This window comes from Seriola dumerili, unplaced genomic scaffold, assembly GCF_002260705.1.
Source record: "Seriola dumerili isolate Sdu_G_001 unplaced genomic scaffold, Sdu_1.0 BDQW01000531.1, whole genome shotgun sequence".
NCBI lineage: Eukaryota > Metazoa > Chordata > Actinopteri > Carangiformes > Carangidae > Seriola > Seriola dumerili.
The window spans coordinates 639,128-654,935 of NW_019174786.1; the positions used below are offsets into that span (position 1 = coordinate 639,128).

The window sequence follows — 15,808 nt, forward strand, 5'->3', positions numbered from 1 at the left end:
ACTTTAATTGGGGAAAAGTGTACCTCACTTGCTGAGATTTGTTTACTTGACTTTTTATGCAGAAATACTGATGTCTTTATTTTTTCCTGTTTTTATCTGTCTCCCACTCTACCCCAGTAATCCCTGTATGCGGGGGCATCGGCGTGTATAGCCCCAACACACCAAAAAGTCCTGAAATTTAAATAGCTGCTTTCCAAAGGATTAGGCTTGTATTTCCCCGATGCACATAGAAATCAATCTGGCTTGTGTGGAAAGGCGTGCCGTCTGCAGTATTGCAGCACACTGACAAGTGATAGCTCCCCACTGAGTCGTAAAGTAAAAAAAAAAAAAATTCACAGTAGAGTCACAAAAGACACAGTAGTCAGTCACAGCAAAGAGACTAAAGTGAAAGGGAGGAAGGAAGGTGGAGAGGTGGAAGAGTGGGAGAGAAGCAGTGAAAGAGCTGAAGGGGACAAAAGTGGTGGAGGCTGAAAGATGGAGGAGAAAAGGAGAGATAGAAAGAGGTGCAGGACTTTACTGTATTGCTACAATCGGATGCAAACACATCAATCCATTCTCTGACTTTCTTCCCTCGTTCACTTTCTCACTCTCCTGCACCCAGTGCTGGGCTATGGGCCGTGGCCTGCCTTGGTTTTCTATCTATATCCTGTAGCACAGCACCCTGGGGGGGTTGATGACTTTGTCAGCAGGAAAAGGGGTTGTGTTTACAGGGAAATGAGGAAGACACTCCTCAGGGAGCTGAATCACAGGAATTCCTACCTACAGACCTCACTGCCAACAACCATATAGGGGTTGTGCACATACATAAAACTCACGCATGGTCTTTGAAAATCCTAAGAATACCCAGCCTCACATTTCTTACCTTGATTTCAAAGAACCCAAGTGCATGTGTGCGTACTTTTTACATAAATAGAGATGGGACTTATGGTTATGAATAATGGAGATGTTTTTAAGATGCTTGAAAGGTTACAGGAAGGTGAGGTGTGCTTTTCAAAGGTAGGACTCAAATTTCTGTCATCTTGTTCTTTCTCACCTTTACTACCACCACACCTTTTTTCTCACATCAATTCTCCAATGACCTCTATGAGATCATAACATCTCATTACACAGTACCATACCCACGTTGTGACATATTAAGTATTAGATTACATACATATATGTACAGGCCATGTATACTTCATGTATTCGTACACTGTCCTATACATGTAATCTGTTCATTGAACCCTTTCAAATCCAATTGGGTTGTGTCAAATATTCATTGTCAGTTTTTTTTATTTTTCATGAAAAATAGATAAGCACGAATGAATGCGCGTGACTGTTGAGTGAGTGAGTTTGTGTTTGTCTGCGTCTGTGATCCAGTCCCAGCTTCAGGCAGACTTGTCAGACGAACAGTGTCTTGACTGTCTATGTTTTTGTCTGGGACACAGCGCTGAAGGCTGAGTAGGTGCATCACTTCTCTCATCACATCCTTTTTTCTGCTCTTTTGTCTTCCCTTTTTATTTCATCTTTCTTGCTCGACCACCTGCTCACCTGTTTACTTTCTCAGCTCTCATTCACTCATTCACCAATTCAGCCTTATGTAACCAGCTTTAAATTTGGATGGGAATGATTAATTTAGGCTTGCATCCCTCCGTGTGTTAAAGCTAAGTATGTGCTGCTGAAATATGTTATTTAATTTAACCCAATTTTCTAAACTGATTTGTTATTTGTTATGTTTTGATTCTGTATGTAACAAAACCATTATGGAAGATAAGGGGATATTTTCAAGTGCCTTCTGGTGCTGCAGAATGAATTTATTCTCGCCTGTCATTTTCTCTCTGTTTCCCTTGTCCCTGTCTGACTGCATACTGTTCACCTTTTCTGTTGCATAGACTGCTAATGGAAGCATCAGCGGGAGCAGCTCAAGGACAGTACTGGCCCCAGCAAGCACTTTAGCTACTGGACAAAACTCCTCCACAGTGCAGGACTTGGCTTCAGCTTCCTCAAAACCAAACAAAAAACTGGAAAACTGCTGCGTACCTACTTTCCAAACTCATTCACATCAACCTCCTCGGATTTCCTCCCTCCCCCTGAAGAGGAAGCATGAAGCACTTCAGCAACACAATGATAACTGTCCTCCCAAAATCTGCCTAATCAAGCGTCCTCCAAAATGGGAACCACCTCGTTCCTCACAAGAAAAGGCAAGGGAAGGAGGAGTCAGCAAGTGTATCCCCAAAACCTCTGTCCCTGAACATGCAGCTGTACTCCCAGAACCACAGACTAAAGCCATGCCTTCAAATGAAACAAGAGTCATGTTAGGGGTTCATACGCATCCATATGTCCTGAAGCAAACCAAACAAAGGCGTAGTAAAATGGAAGAAAGGTGCCATGAATCCACCAGGACAGTTTCCAAACAGACCCCACACTCTGTGACCTGCAAAACACCCAAGCACAAGCAGGCCAAATCTGGGCCTGACCATGACACAGATGGGTCAAAAACATTCCATGAATTGGCCAAAACTGGTAAGCCCCAATCTACAGCTGGATATCTGACTGAAACCCTGACGTCAGACTCCAGAGTAAAGGATTCTGGGAAGCTGAACGCCGATGAGAAGATGAAGATGCTCGAAAAAGCTGGGCAGGCCAAGACACTGGTGCTCACCATGGTGTATCAGGACGGAACCACTCAGTTAGACCCAGAACAGGTGAGCAGAGCTGGGGGACAGGAGGCCAGTATCATCTGGAAACTATAACCAAGGAGCTGTCACAAGAATAATAGAGTAGAATTTATAATGTTTATAGCATATATGAACACAAGGCTCTAGGTAACATTAAGCAATACACTGTCGGTCAGGTTCTTATTTCAAATTGACTGAGTTGCATTTAAAACTTGTACAACATGCTACTTTACTTTCCCAGCTGTTGTAAGATTAGTGTAAACTGTTCTTCTCTCCCGCATTACTGCTTCATTAACCATTTGCTCTGATCCTTGATATAGAAGCTCACTCTGCCAGTGTGTGGCCTCCTCGTACTGATGAAGAACGATCTTGATGGCAGCACACCAGAGGACTCTGTTGGGCCAAACGACAGTCTGGTCTATTTAAAACTAGAGCGGACACCTGCATGGGCCCAACAACACACACATCAGAGCCAGGAACTCTTTACTAGGTGTGCAAGTGTATATGTTTGTTGTATGAGAATGAGAGAGATGTGATAGTGAATATGATGATGAATGTACGTCCATTTGTGCTTATGCATGTTATGTATAATGCGTGTGTGTGGGTGTATGTCCCATAGAGATATGCTGCTACAGGTACTATCAAGATCTCAACTGGTGGTGTGCTATAAAGCCAAGGATTTGCTACGTACAGCTCTGCAGTTTTACAAACGAGACCTCGACTGGAAACAAGGCATAACACACATACAAACATGCACATGAACACGTACTAACACGTACATACAGTCATGCAGATCTAGTTCTTTGGCTTGAAAGGTGGCTGTTAAATGTTTGTGGTTTCTTCGCAGTATTTCTTTATTCCACTGAGTGTAATCATCCAAAGCACAAAGGATTGGTGTAAAAATAAAACATTATTCAAGAGAAGTCTGGCAGTTTCCACAAACAGCAGCAGCTACAGCTTGAATTATTTTGATGACAATGGATTTCAGTAATGACAAGTTTTCACAGGAGAAAATGAGAATCGAAACATTCACTGACCAAGTGTCTGATTGCTGCAGGAGTGGCTGAATACTCCTGCAGCAAACATTTTAATCACTGTATTGTACAGATCTTTGAATACTGTTTAAATTCATAAAGAGCTTTCCTCTCTGTCCAGTGTTAGGCTGTCGTATCCAGGACCCACAGGTGTCAGGGTGGCTACTAGATCCTGTACATCCCTTCTCTTGCTACCAGGATCTTCTCAATAAACACTACAAAAGACCCAGTACAACACCTGCCCTGGGCACCAAGAAGGTTAGTTAAAATGTGAATTTATTGATCCCAGTAAATTCTTGATTTCAGTGTCTTGAAGGACAACATGGTGGACTTAAGTCAATACTTCCCCTCTATATAGACAGAATAGAATAGACAGTGGCTGTAAATGTTCAGAAATCTGTCCTTGGAAGGATAGAGAGCCCTTTAAGATATTTCATACTCCATTTAAACACCAATTCCCAAGTACCTGGACCACCTGTTCATCTCTGAAAACAAGAAGATGTAATTCTACAAAATCTTCTTCTAGAAAGCAAACTCAGTACCATATGTTACTCCTCATCTACTCTCTTTCTCCATGTTTGTCTATCTGTCTCTCTCTCAGGTTTCTCAGGTCATCTCTGGTCTCTCTTCACTTTACTGGCTGAATATGGAGCTATGCTCTAAACTACAGGTTAGCAAATGCACCTACAAACCCACTCACACACTCACTCACATGCATCAGTACATTCAGTTGACACAGACTGATTTACTCACTGTTTGTGTGTCCAGAGCAAGGGGCTGTGGGAGCTTTACTCAGACATGGAGCTGAATATGATTCCTGTCCTGGCAGGTGAGGACCACTTAATTTTCCATTTCAACCCTGATGCGGTGCATTTGTGGTGGGGAAAAAATATCCATGAATGCCCCTGACTAATTAAATAAAGTACCAGCCGTGACCGATTTGTGTAAGGACAGATAAGCATGCAGCATTGGCTGATTATATCCTCCATTTATACTTGATATTTATACCATATGAATTTGAGTCGCTGTGTTAGTTGAAGCTGTGGCTGAGAGATGATATAATACAATGCTCTAAGTCAACTATAAATTTGAACAAGATTGCTGCTTCCTGTTTTCACTTTGATGTCACTATGTTCTTTCATGTTAACATTCAAACCAGGTTTCTGTCGTTAACTCTATTCTCAGTAGTTCACTGCTGGTTTTGTGAATAGTAAAAGTCTGTGTTGTTTCAGCCATGGAGAGCCATCACATCCATGTAGACAAAGAGGCTCTTAAGAGAACTTCAGACCTGCTGGGGGTAAGACAGCACATCAGTGCAGAAAAACAAACCCTTGTTGTAATTTGAATACTATGGCCAGTGGATCAGTGTTATTAATAAATAGAGCATATATTTTCATATGGCTGCTGGCGGGGTAAACAAACGTATCTCCCACAGCCAGGAATTATCAGCACGTGCCCCGTGGTTAATGTTAATTTCCCACCAGAACACAACAGTGGAACATGAGCAGTGTATACATATATAAACTCTGCTCAGTGTGATTTAAAGATAGGTTAACTTAACGTAATTTAATTTAGATCGAATTGGCTGCCTTGTTTAAAGTGAAATACTGCAGCAGCACAGGTCTGAGATTAAAGTGGGTCAATGCTTTAGCTAGTGTTCGCAACAGTATTCTATGTATATTTCTTTCTTTTTTTTAATAAGAAACACAAAAAAAAACTGTAGGCATAAACTGATCTTGAGACAGTCAGAATTTTCTACTGGAAGAAAGCACGTAGCAAAAGAGTGGGAGGATGTGAAAAACTGGAGTCCTCAGGAAAAAGAGCGCGAGAAGGAAAAAGAAATAGAATTTCTCTTTTTCTTCTTCTGGGTAGGATTAGTGAGGTGGTGGGTGGACGTCCTCTGGGGACCTGTCCTGTTTACATGCAGATAAAAGCCAATTCTAGAGACTGCATTTGAGACTGATCATGGACACACAAAGACAGACGCACAGATGTTGTCGACACACGCATGCTCAGAAATACACACATGTTCATAATCAGTTTTGCGGGCGGTCATAGAGACACACACTTTTAAACCCACTTCCAACTCTTGCAAGAGCCAGCAGGGGTGTTGTTGTGGAGAGAGTTGGTATCTTGTCGTGTTACTATAAATAGGATGGATGTCTTTTTCCTTCAAGAGGCTGTGCTGCAGGAAGGAGCAACGCTGTCTGCCTCTGCCAACATACACACATACTGAGGCAGTGAAGTTTTTGCAGACTGCTGCAGAGTTGTGTGTGTGTGTGTGTGCTTGTGCTTTTATAATATGTGCCTGTTAGCGCAGCCACGCATGTCCCCACTCTGTCGTGTTGGATTTCTTTTTATCTGCGCTGTCAAGTTCACCTGTCTGAACACCAAGCAGAGGATCCCTCCTGTCTGTCAGGCTGCATCTTACAAACATGCTCACATGCTCTCTCGTCTTTTCAGCCAGTATTATCAAAAATCAGCTGGACAGACGCCACTTAATAAACCCTTTTTCACCTTCTGTCTGTGTTTTCCAGGCATCACTATTCAGATCAGATTAGATTAGGCATCTATCATGTCAGAATCAAACTGAAATGATGCAATGACTAATCCTAATGTGATGATCCAGAATATTGTCTTGCAATATTAGCTCCCTGCCATACCCGCTCTGTGTGTGTATGTGTGTGTGGTTGTGTGTCAGACATAGTACTAAGGGGCTAGCATCCAATATTGATGAGGCAGTCTGGAGCCTGCTCTGGGCGCTGAGTGAGAGAGAGAGAAAATATTTTGGAAGTTGTCTGCCAGATCCTAGACTTTTTCCTCTTCTCTTTCTCTCCTCCCTCTCTCTCTCTGTCTCTTTAAATCTATCCCTGTGTTTGTCTTCCTGTCTCGACCCTCCTCTCCTTTATTGCTCTTTCTGCCACTGTCGTCTCTCCCGCTTCTGCCCATCATGCTGTCAAATTCGGTCTGTCTAACTGTCTCACTTGTCTGACTGATGTCTGTTTGTTGCAAATGCCATTTTCTATCAAGGTCTAGCCCCAGCCTTCCCTGCTGCTGTTCACTCACTCCTCATCTTTTTTTCACACCATTTCGGTTTTTTCCTCTCATCCTTTTCCCATCTAGCCACTGTCACATTTCAATGTTTTACAACCATTTCACTCACAAATTTTCTATGTCCTTGACTATGTTACCCAGTCTGTCAATCTGTTCCTCTTTCTGTCTGTTGTCTCTTATTTCATCACCCCACCTCAACCTCTCCCCTCCCTTTTGTTTTTCTATTCTCGTCCGTGTCTCTCCCCTCGCTCTCTTGTTCAACTTTCAAGTTGTTAAAAGTGTTCTCTGCTTCAGTTAGACTTGAAATGAGCTGCTGGTGTGTGAGTGTCACCCCAATCGTAAACAAAAAAAACCCCAATAAAACCAATGTTTGGACTCAATATTGTATGGGCAGGAATCTGTTTAACTGTCACTTGCTCACCTTTTCCCCTCATTCACTTTTCTTCATCTTCCTTATTTACTTTTCATCATTATCTTTGTCTCTCTGGGACATAGGCTTTTGGCCTTCCATTTTCATCAAGTGCCTTTACTTTCCTTGCTTCCTTTCCCTTTTCCCTTCCCACGTCCCTTCTCTCTTTTCTTCCTATTATTCATCATAGCCTCTTTTTTCTCTCTACCTTTCTTTTGATTGTACTTTCTCTTTCCCTCTCTTTCCCACAACCATTTTTCGTCCTCTTTCTTGCTGTGGTTATCATGCTGTCTGTCCTGAAAAACAAAGTTTTTTTCCATATTTTCACTGGATTATCACAGCAGTCATTAAACCCTGTCTGCCTCTCTGGTTCTTAAAGATTCAGTATGTCTGACTGAAAGTGTGTACTTCTGTAGTTGTATGTATCTTTATGCTGTCGCATTTATATGTATATATGGGTGTGTGTTTCAGCTTAGTTTGAGCTAATGCCATTTTTCGTTTGTGTGTGAGTTTAATGCGCTTGCTGTGTGACTGATGTGTGCATTAGACAGATTAACAGAGTGCTTTGCCTTTGGCCATTGAAGGGACGGAGAAATGAGACAAGTTCTGTCTTACACATATTAACAGTTCTGGCCTCAAATAACCTCCACAGCTTTACTGCAGGGTTCATGCTCAGGTCTGCAAAATGTGTTTGACACTTTACTTGTCTTGAAAAGTTTTTGCCAAACCAACAGTCACTCGGCTGCTGAACTGTGTTATCCCATCAAATTGGCGTAAATACTCTGCTGTCTCCTTACATTTTAATTGGCTTTATACCCACTGAGGGATAGAGCTGCTAATCTGGAAAAAGTCTGACAAAGATATAAAATGTTTTTATGGAATTAAATGTTCCTTGCTTTTGATAAACAGCACCTGGCATGAAAGTAAAAACATTACATGACAAAAAACTTTTGACATATTTTGCAAAGACTAGACGTAGAAAAAAGCGCAGTGCAATCATTCAGCTTTATTTTCGAAATGAATAAATTAGTATTATGTTAATGTCAGAAAGTATCATTAATAATAGCATTTTGTAATTAAACTCCTTGAATCTAAACATGTACTCTGACTTTACTGTAAAGATGAACTACTGTTGTCATTGTAAAACAAGCTTCACATGCACTGTACGGCCCAGGTGATTGCTTTTTGTGAATTGTGTAGAACAGTAGCCACAAATGTTACATAACCACACACATATTTTTGACTCATTGATAGAGGCATAGTATAATGTACTGCTCTGGTTCAACAAGTTCTAATTAGTATTTGTTGTTACATGCACTTTGTACAGCACATAGCACATTGGTTGAGTAACTGAATGATGTTAATAGTCTGACTTTGACCTTTTAACAATCAGTAAGTACTGATAGGCTAAGTAGGCTTTTTGGTTCATGTAAAAAAAAAAAATCTACATAGGCCCAGTCTGATTTACTCCTTACACTGTCTGTCTCTCTGTCTGTCTCTGTCTCTACCAGACTAAGATGAAGCAGTTGGAGCAGGAGGCCCACCGAGCAGCAGGGCAAATATTCCTGGTCACCAGCAACACTCAGCTACGAACAGTGTGTACCTTTATGTGTCTATTTTCCTGATCCTGAATTTTAATATTGCAAGGACTTCACCAGTTTCTGTGTGAAAATGCCTGAAATGTTTCCAATGTGTTATTGTGTGTTTATATGCAGTATATATGTACTCTATTCCTGCACATGTTTCTATCTGTGTGTTTTCCTATGTTGTGTGTATGTTTCAATGTCATGGATTTGTGGATAATGTGGATTTGCAATGTTTGAAGATTCTGTTTGAGAAGCTGCGCCTCCATGAGCGCTGCGAGAAGAAGAAACTTCCCAAGACCATCAACAAACAGCAGCAGTCAACATCAGAAGCTGCAGTACGGCACACACACAAACACAAAAACACACAGACATGTTAATTTGATCCTCAAATCTCGTTGAGTCTAAGAAAACCTGCTCAGTCTTCTTTTAAGTTTCAGTATGTGCACTGACACATTCACACAGATGAATCCACAGGCACACGCATAAATACACAATCACACATGCACACTCAATTCACATACTGGCACATTGCTGTGCTTTTTAGTATTTGGTAAACAGTTGCTGAGTACAGTAAGTATGTACAAATCAATAGGTAGACAGGCATCTTGCCAACTTATTCTGTAGTTGCAGTTTCAATCGAACATTAGCAAAACTTCACATAAAGGGAAAAGGACAAAACAATACAACAGATTTGCCACAAACAAAATTGCTTGGATCTTTGTTCAAATTGCTATTGAGCTCTTTGATAAACAATTTCTTCTCATCCTTTCTCTCCTCTGTATTATTTGTTGTAGTTGTTGCAGCTCCAGGACCTGCACCCTCTCCCAAAGATCATTCTAGAGTACAGACAGGTCAGTCATGTTGTGTCAGAAACATTGTTTTAAAAAAGGGTTGCTTTGCTCATTCAAGCAGTAGCTCTCTGAAAATGCTCCCCTTGTTTGTACAGTAAAATGTCTTTATTGTTACTCCCAGGTTCACAAGATCAAGTCCACTTTTGTTGATGGGATTCTCTCATGCATGATGAGCAAGGTGAGCCTACAGCTGGTTTCAGGCGGTTATATAACTGTCAATGGAATACCTAAAATGTAAGCATATTCTTGGCACGCACATTCACCAAAAAGGATTTCTTACAGACAGACTTACAAGTCTAATAAACAGGCTATTTCACAACTCTTAACTCTTCTTCTGCTCACTTTGGGATATGTGTTTCTCTAGTTTTTCTCTCCTTGAGGCTGGAACTGCAAAAACAAGAGGGTGAAACTAAAAGTTGAGAGTTTGCTGCAGGCTACATGGACTCAAAAAGATCCCACAGCTTTTGTTTTTCTTCACTTCACAGTTTAGTTTTGCATTAATGCTTCAGAGCAGTACTTGTATGCTACTAGACAAACCCATCCTGCTGTGTTGAACTGGCTGAGCAAAGATGCAGCTCCATGTCTGATTGTCCCTCCATGTGGGCTTCGTCTGACTCTGTATGGATGCAGCAGCTTGTGTTTGTCAATCTGTGCTTACTCAACTCTGCAAATGAGTCTGCCTGGCTATCTCTAGAGCTGTTTGGCCTCTGACAGTGGTGATTCATTTGGTGGTCTTTTGGACAGTGCAGGCAAAAGTCCCAGCTAGAGCAGGGTGCTTTTGACAAAAACAAATATGAAATTTCTGGTGGTAATTTGGGTGTTATTGTACATAAAATGATTTTGTCACGTGATTACGGTTACTAGGCTGTTATTAGTAGTTGTAGAGTAGATTATAATTAACTATTTACACTGCAATCATCCAAAGAAACCTTTAGCCCAGAGTCAAGTTTGTTTGCTACAGCAGGGCGTAAGCTACTGTTGACCATAGTTTCCTAATTTGTCAGCTTAATAAGTTTGGCTGCAACCAGATGTTGGGGTTACATCACATACTGTAACAGCAGCCCTGAGCACAGTTGTGTTGTTGCATTATTGCTTATTATTGCCATTGCTTATTGCGCCAACATCACTGGCACCACAGACTGCAAACAGTTTGATCAAAGTGGATATCAGGCAGTCACATGGCACTGTTTGTGCCTGTTGGTCCAAAAGCAGAATCGGAGAGATGATAGAAATGAGGATCCAGGCTGCACTGGATGGGAATCAGCTACATGTAAACATTACTGATCACAAAGCTGACTCACTGAAACATTTATATTCTATGAAGAAAATTGTGGTTGGAAAAATTGTTAATTTTTGCCTGTAAATGTTGCTGTGGTAACATGTTGGTTATGTCAATTGACTTCTGTATCTGATTTATTTATGTCTGTCTCTCAACAACTCATCAGAACTACATTTCCTCGACATGGTACCAGACTAGTGTTGTGACTGGGAGAATCTCTGCAAAACACCCAGTAAGTATAGACTTTACTATCCCTACCAATCGACCTGCCTTAATTTCTTTGTTTTTTAAATATTTTAACTAGTTTACACAGGTTAAGTTGATTCATCAGGCTCGTGCTTCCCTGCATATGTTGTCAGCAGGACAACAGTGCTGAGTTAGTGGAACTATCCATGGTGCTGAACTGCAGGCTGAACCTAGCTGTTTGTTATCCTGCAGGCCAGAGCTTCTGTGCATGCCTACAATACTTAACACTTACTCAAGAACCTGAGTGTATGTTTCAGTAAAAATTAGGCAAGTTAATGGCATGAGGGATACATACAACTCAGTCTATTTCTACTCAGACAGAGATACTCCTTTAATCTCAGTTTGGTCCATTCAATCTAAGATATCCAGATGCATATGGATTTTGCAAATGTTCAATGTCCCAAAACAAAAAGTCAATTTACTATATGACAGAAGGAGGCTGTTTGGGTGTTCAGTGTCTACGAAAGAGCAGGTCCTTTATATAACCTTCAAAAATCTCAGTATCATTTTCACTGTGTGATTTCTTTTTCTTTCTTTTCTCCTCCCTGGTCTTTGCTGGCCCTTCTCTTCCCTGTCTTTGTACATATCTGTCTTACCAAAGAGACTTTTTGAAGAAACCCACTGCAGAGTAGTTACAAACACATGCACACACATACCACTAAGTTCTTAGCTGTGTGTGTGTGTGTGTGTGTGTGTGTGGGGGAGCAAACAAACAATAATGACAGTTTTAGTGTGTCTGTTTACAGTTGTTGTATTTGAAAGACAGCAGCTGAGTCTTAAAAACATCAGAATGAATGAGGTTGGGTCTTTTTCAGACACACAGTATGTCTGGCTGATAGAGAGGGTGTACAGTTGAATGGGCCTACTGAAATATTTATAATTCCTTGATAGTGCACACTGAATTCTTATTTTCTGACTTGTTCATATGTTTACTACTACCAACCACAGTGCCCCACAAACTCCATGTACTATTTTATATTACTGCCTTCGCTTTCTCCAAAAAGTAACATTCATTTTTCAGTTTAATTTCCCTGTGTGGTTCTAGGCATCCATTTATTTCAGTTGCATTGGGGCAGTATGAAAATCCAGTTGCACAAAGTTGCATATTATCATGTGGTGATGCAGATGCAAGCAGAAAGTTGATACTTGAACCACAATGAAAATAATGGAAAACAATGGTTAAAAGTCTATTTTAAAACCTGTAGTATGCCTTGGAAAGTGATCAGCAGTAACACAGATACATTATGCATGTATGCAGCTAACTGTTATTGGACTAAAACATGCAAAACCACCAACATTGTGCTTTATAATAGGAGTTTGGGGGAGGACAAAAAACTAAGTCTGAGCCCAGCTATGCACCTGATTCAGACCTTGATCTAATCCCCATGTAAGTGTCATAAAATCAATCTTCTGAATTGGAGCGCTGAAGTAAAACATAAGGATAGACAGCCTACTCCAAGATACAGCGCAGTGGCCATAGATTTTATTATGCTCATAATGACAGAAGAAAAACTCGTCACGTTTTACAGCAGAACTGAGTAATCTTTGTTACTTTGAGGGAAGTTTTTAACTGTGCACTATGATTGGAGTTATCTGTATCACAGATGGCAGAGGTGTTTTTGGGTTGGATGTGTGATGTATTTGCATACATGTTTCTGGATGGAGTACAGGGAACCTTATGTAGTTGAGGTTATAGTGAAAGTACCTTTTAATCTTCTTTGCCTCTCAGTCTATTACACATCCAGACACAATGTGCTAAAGAATACATACATCAACAACAGACCTACAAACAAATGCTTTGTCTCTTTTATGCTTGTCAGCTTGGTTATCACCTGCTGCCTCTCTGTCTGTCTCTCTCTCTTTCTCCCTCCAGTATGGGGTGGTCGATAGCTCATTTTGACATTACCCAGCTGTCAGGGTCCAGTGGGTCTGTCACTGAGTACTGCTCTCTGTTGCACACACGCGCGCACACACGCGCGCGCGCACACACACACACACACACACACACATATATATATATACAACCGTGGAGACAACTTTTCTAATCTCACTTACCGATCTGCGACCGGTGTGAGCTACACATTGAATTGATCATGCTGCTACTGAATGATATATGACTGTTGGGTGGCTGTGATTTAACACAGCTCTGTTCCCTCTGCTTTCATGCAGTTCTGGGATTTGGGTGAGCATTTGAACTAAACCTTTGGATGCTTGTATCTGATGTGTAGTGTTGGAGTGTGCGTGCCAGTTTGATCTTTCATGTGTTTATTGTGCTATAATTGTAATTTGTTTTCAATGTGAGCTTTAGAGAACACAAAACTGTCAAAAGGAAAATTAGCAGATTCAGGTCTAGACATGTTGTTTGACATATCGTAAAAAATAGTTGTTATGAGGAGAAAGGATAAAAATTATGATAAAAGTGAGTAAACTAAATATTTTGAGGTACTAAGTGATGTGGTGTAATATAGTTTTCTGTAGTACCAGGTTAAATGGTGGCCCTGCATGATGCCCACTTAATGACACCAGCTGGTTACATTATCTGCTTCTCTCACTGCCTCACTGCCACTGCTGAGTGCGTCACTCGCTCCTCTCATGTTCAAAGTGAATTCTGGCTTATGTCAAATGTGGTTGTGGACTTGTGTTTGTATTCAGTGTTTCTCTTACACAGTAGCTTTCACTGTAGACAACAACAAACAAGTAGTAGTAGGGTAACAAAAAAAAGTTTAGCAGATATCAATAATTCAAATGGTTATCCAATTAATTGATCTACATATATAACATTAAATGGGAACTATTTTGATAATCTGCAGAGGAAGAAATGCAAGTCGTAATTATTAAAACTTTTGGTTTGTGCTGGAGCATGGAAAGAAACTCTTGATTGATTAAAATGAAAAGATCATTTCACCATTATTGAGCCAGAAGGGAGAGGAGTCAACTCCCTTAAGTCGTTTTCTCTTTTTCCTCAGATTAAAGTTGATATTCTAGCATATAAATGAAGTTCACTCATAATTATTCTCATCTTATTGTGGAGTGGAATGTGCCAGTAGATAATTGTAGACTCACAGTGATTAAGAACATGTCACATCTTATTGCTTTGAAGAGGAAAAGCTGCAGTTTATACAGTAGTGTTGGGTATAAGGGAGAAAATGGAAGTGTTCTGCCACTCACCACTCTACACACACATACAGCAGCACATTTCATATACACACACATATATTCAAATGAGGAGTGTTGCAGTGGGGTTTAGCTTTCATCTGTTGTGGGTTCAATTGAGGTGAAGCCAGACTGCAGCAACAAAGGGGAGCCTGAATTAAAGCAGGACAGCCATTAGACTGGTACTGTGTTTAAAGCGCTGTAAGAAGTGAGTCTCACTGCAGAGGGAAGTGGGCTTTTCTCCTCTGCCTCATCTGTTTTTATCTGCTAAAAGCAAAAGTATGAGCAGCCTGTGAGCCTCAGCTCCCCCTTCTCCATATACATATATACATTCTCTGTCTGTTCTTCTCCTCTCTTTTGTCTATTTTCTCTCTCCTTCTTTCTCAATTTTAATCTTTATCTCTCTCCTCTCTCTCTCTTTATGTACACACCCATGTCTTTCTTGTTCTCTCCTTCTCTACATTCTTTATTTCTGCCCACTCCTTTTCTCTTTACCTCACATACACATCCCCACAATTTAACACTCATGATAGTGTGATAGTGAAACCAAATGAGGGAAATAAGATTGAACTCCCTCTCTCTACCTCCATGTTGGAGCACAGAGAGGGTAGACAACATTGCTGAGTCCTTGTTGCAGTGCATTGCCTTGGATCATCTGCTTTCTGTCCCTCTCCTCTCACCCTAGCTTGTGCCTTTGTCCTTTAGGGCGCTCAGAGATTTCTACACTCATTCCACCCACAAGTGCGTCAAACTCACTCACCCCCTCGTGCAAATACACAGAAAACAGGTGGAAACATTCTGTCCTTCTGTTGTTTTTAGGTTTATGGCAAATCATTTGTTTAGTGGTATCAAAGCTGAAGTGTTTTGCACTTACAGAAAGTCTTCCCAAGTCTGATCTAAATCTAAGCACTTACCTGAAGTGTGTGTCATGTTCTCTGCTGACACATCTGAAAACACACTCAGGCACAGTTTCTTGCATATACGATTGTATACATTTAGCATTTTATTTACCACTGTGTGAGACAGAAAGGGAGGGCCGCTTTGAGATGCAGAAACCTTTCTCTTGATGTACAAGCATAAAAAGTAACGTAGCTCTATTAGCTACTCTGGTAGCTTAGCTAGAAAGCTATAAATATCAAAATAATAATTTAAAAATAATAATGTATGCAGATTTTAGTGTACATAATTAATTATTAGGAGTGATAGTAAAGTGCAGTATAATATTCATGCAGGGTTCCCAGGGGTCCATGGTATCCTTGAAAGTTTGTGAATTTGAGAAAAAAAAATCAAGGCTTTGTTTTTAAAAATAGACATGGGTCATTGAAAGTGTTTGAATTTTGAATTATAAAAATAGAATTTTTGTACAGAAGATCTAAAAAGAATATATATATATATATATATGCTGTCTGCATGTGTGACTATGTGACCATATAGTCTGCCATCATTCTCACACAGCATGCTGAGAAGTGTTCACACATTCAAGCCCCTCTCTCTTCTTAATTGTCTGTGAGCTTCTGTAAAGCTGCTAGATCTCATTAT

The 15,808-nt window shown here is 40.6% G+C and overlaps 1 protein-coding gene across 1 annotated transcript in view; it reads left to right on the forward strand.

Moving 5' to 3' along the window:
* The first annotated feature begins 2,351 nt into the window (after positions 1–2,351).
* poln (DNA polymerase nu) overlaps positions 2,352–15,808 on the forward strand; it is a 44,387-nt gene continuing 30,930 nt past the window's right edge. Inside the window, exons 1-12 of the mRNA XM_022764111.1 lie at positions 2,352–2,684; positions 2,978–3,147; positions 3,277–3,389; positions 3,813–3,949; positions 4,293–4,361; positions 4,460–4,520; positions 4,924–4,988; positions 8,666–8,749; positions 8,980–9,075; positions 9,535–9,591; positions 9,713–9,769; positions 11,037–11,102. Coding sequence (XP_022619832.1) covers positions 2,352–2,684; positions 2,978–3,147; positions 3,277–3,389; positions 3,813–3,949; positions 4,293–4,361; positions 4,460–4,520; positions 4,924–4,988; positions 8,666–8,749; positions 8,980–9,075; positions 9,535–9,591; positions 9,713–9,769; positions 11,037–11,102 — 1,308 coding nt within the window. The remainder of the gene's footprint in view (positions 2,685–2,977; positions 3,148–3,276; positions 3,390–3,812; positions 3,950–4,292; positions 4,362–4,459; positions 4,521–4,923; positions 4,989–8,665; positions 8,750–8,979; positions 9,076–9,534; positions 9,592–9,712; positions 9,770–11,036; positions 11,103–15,808) is intronic.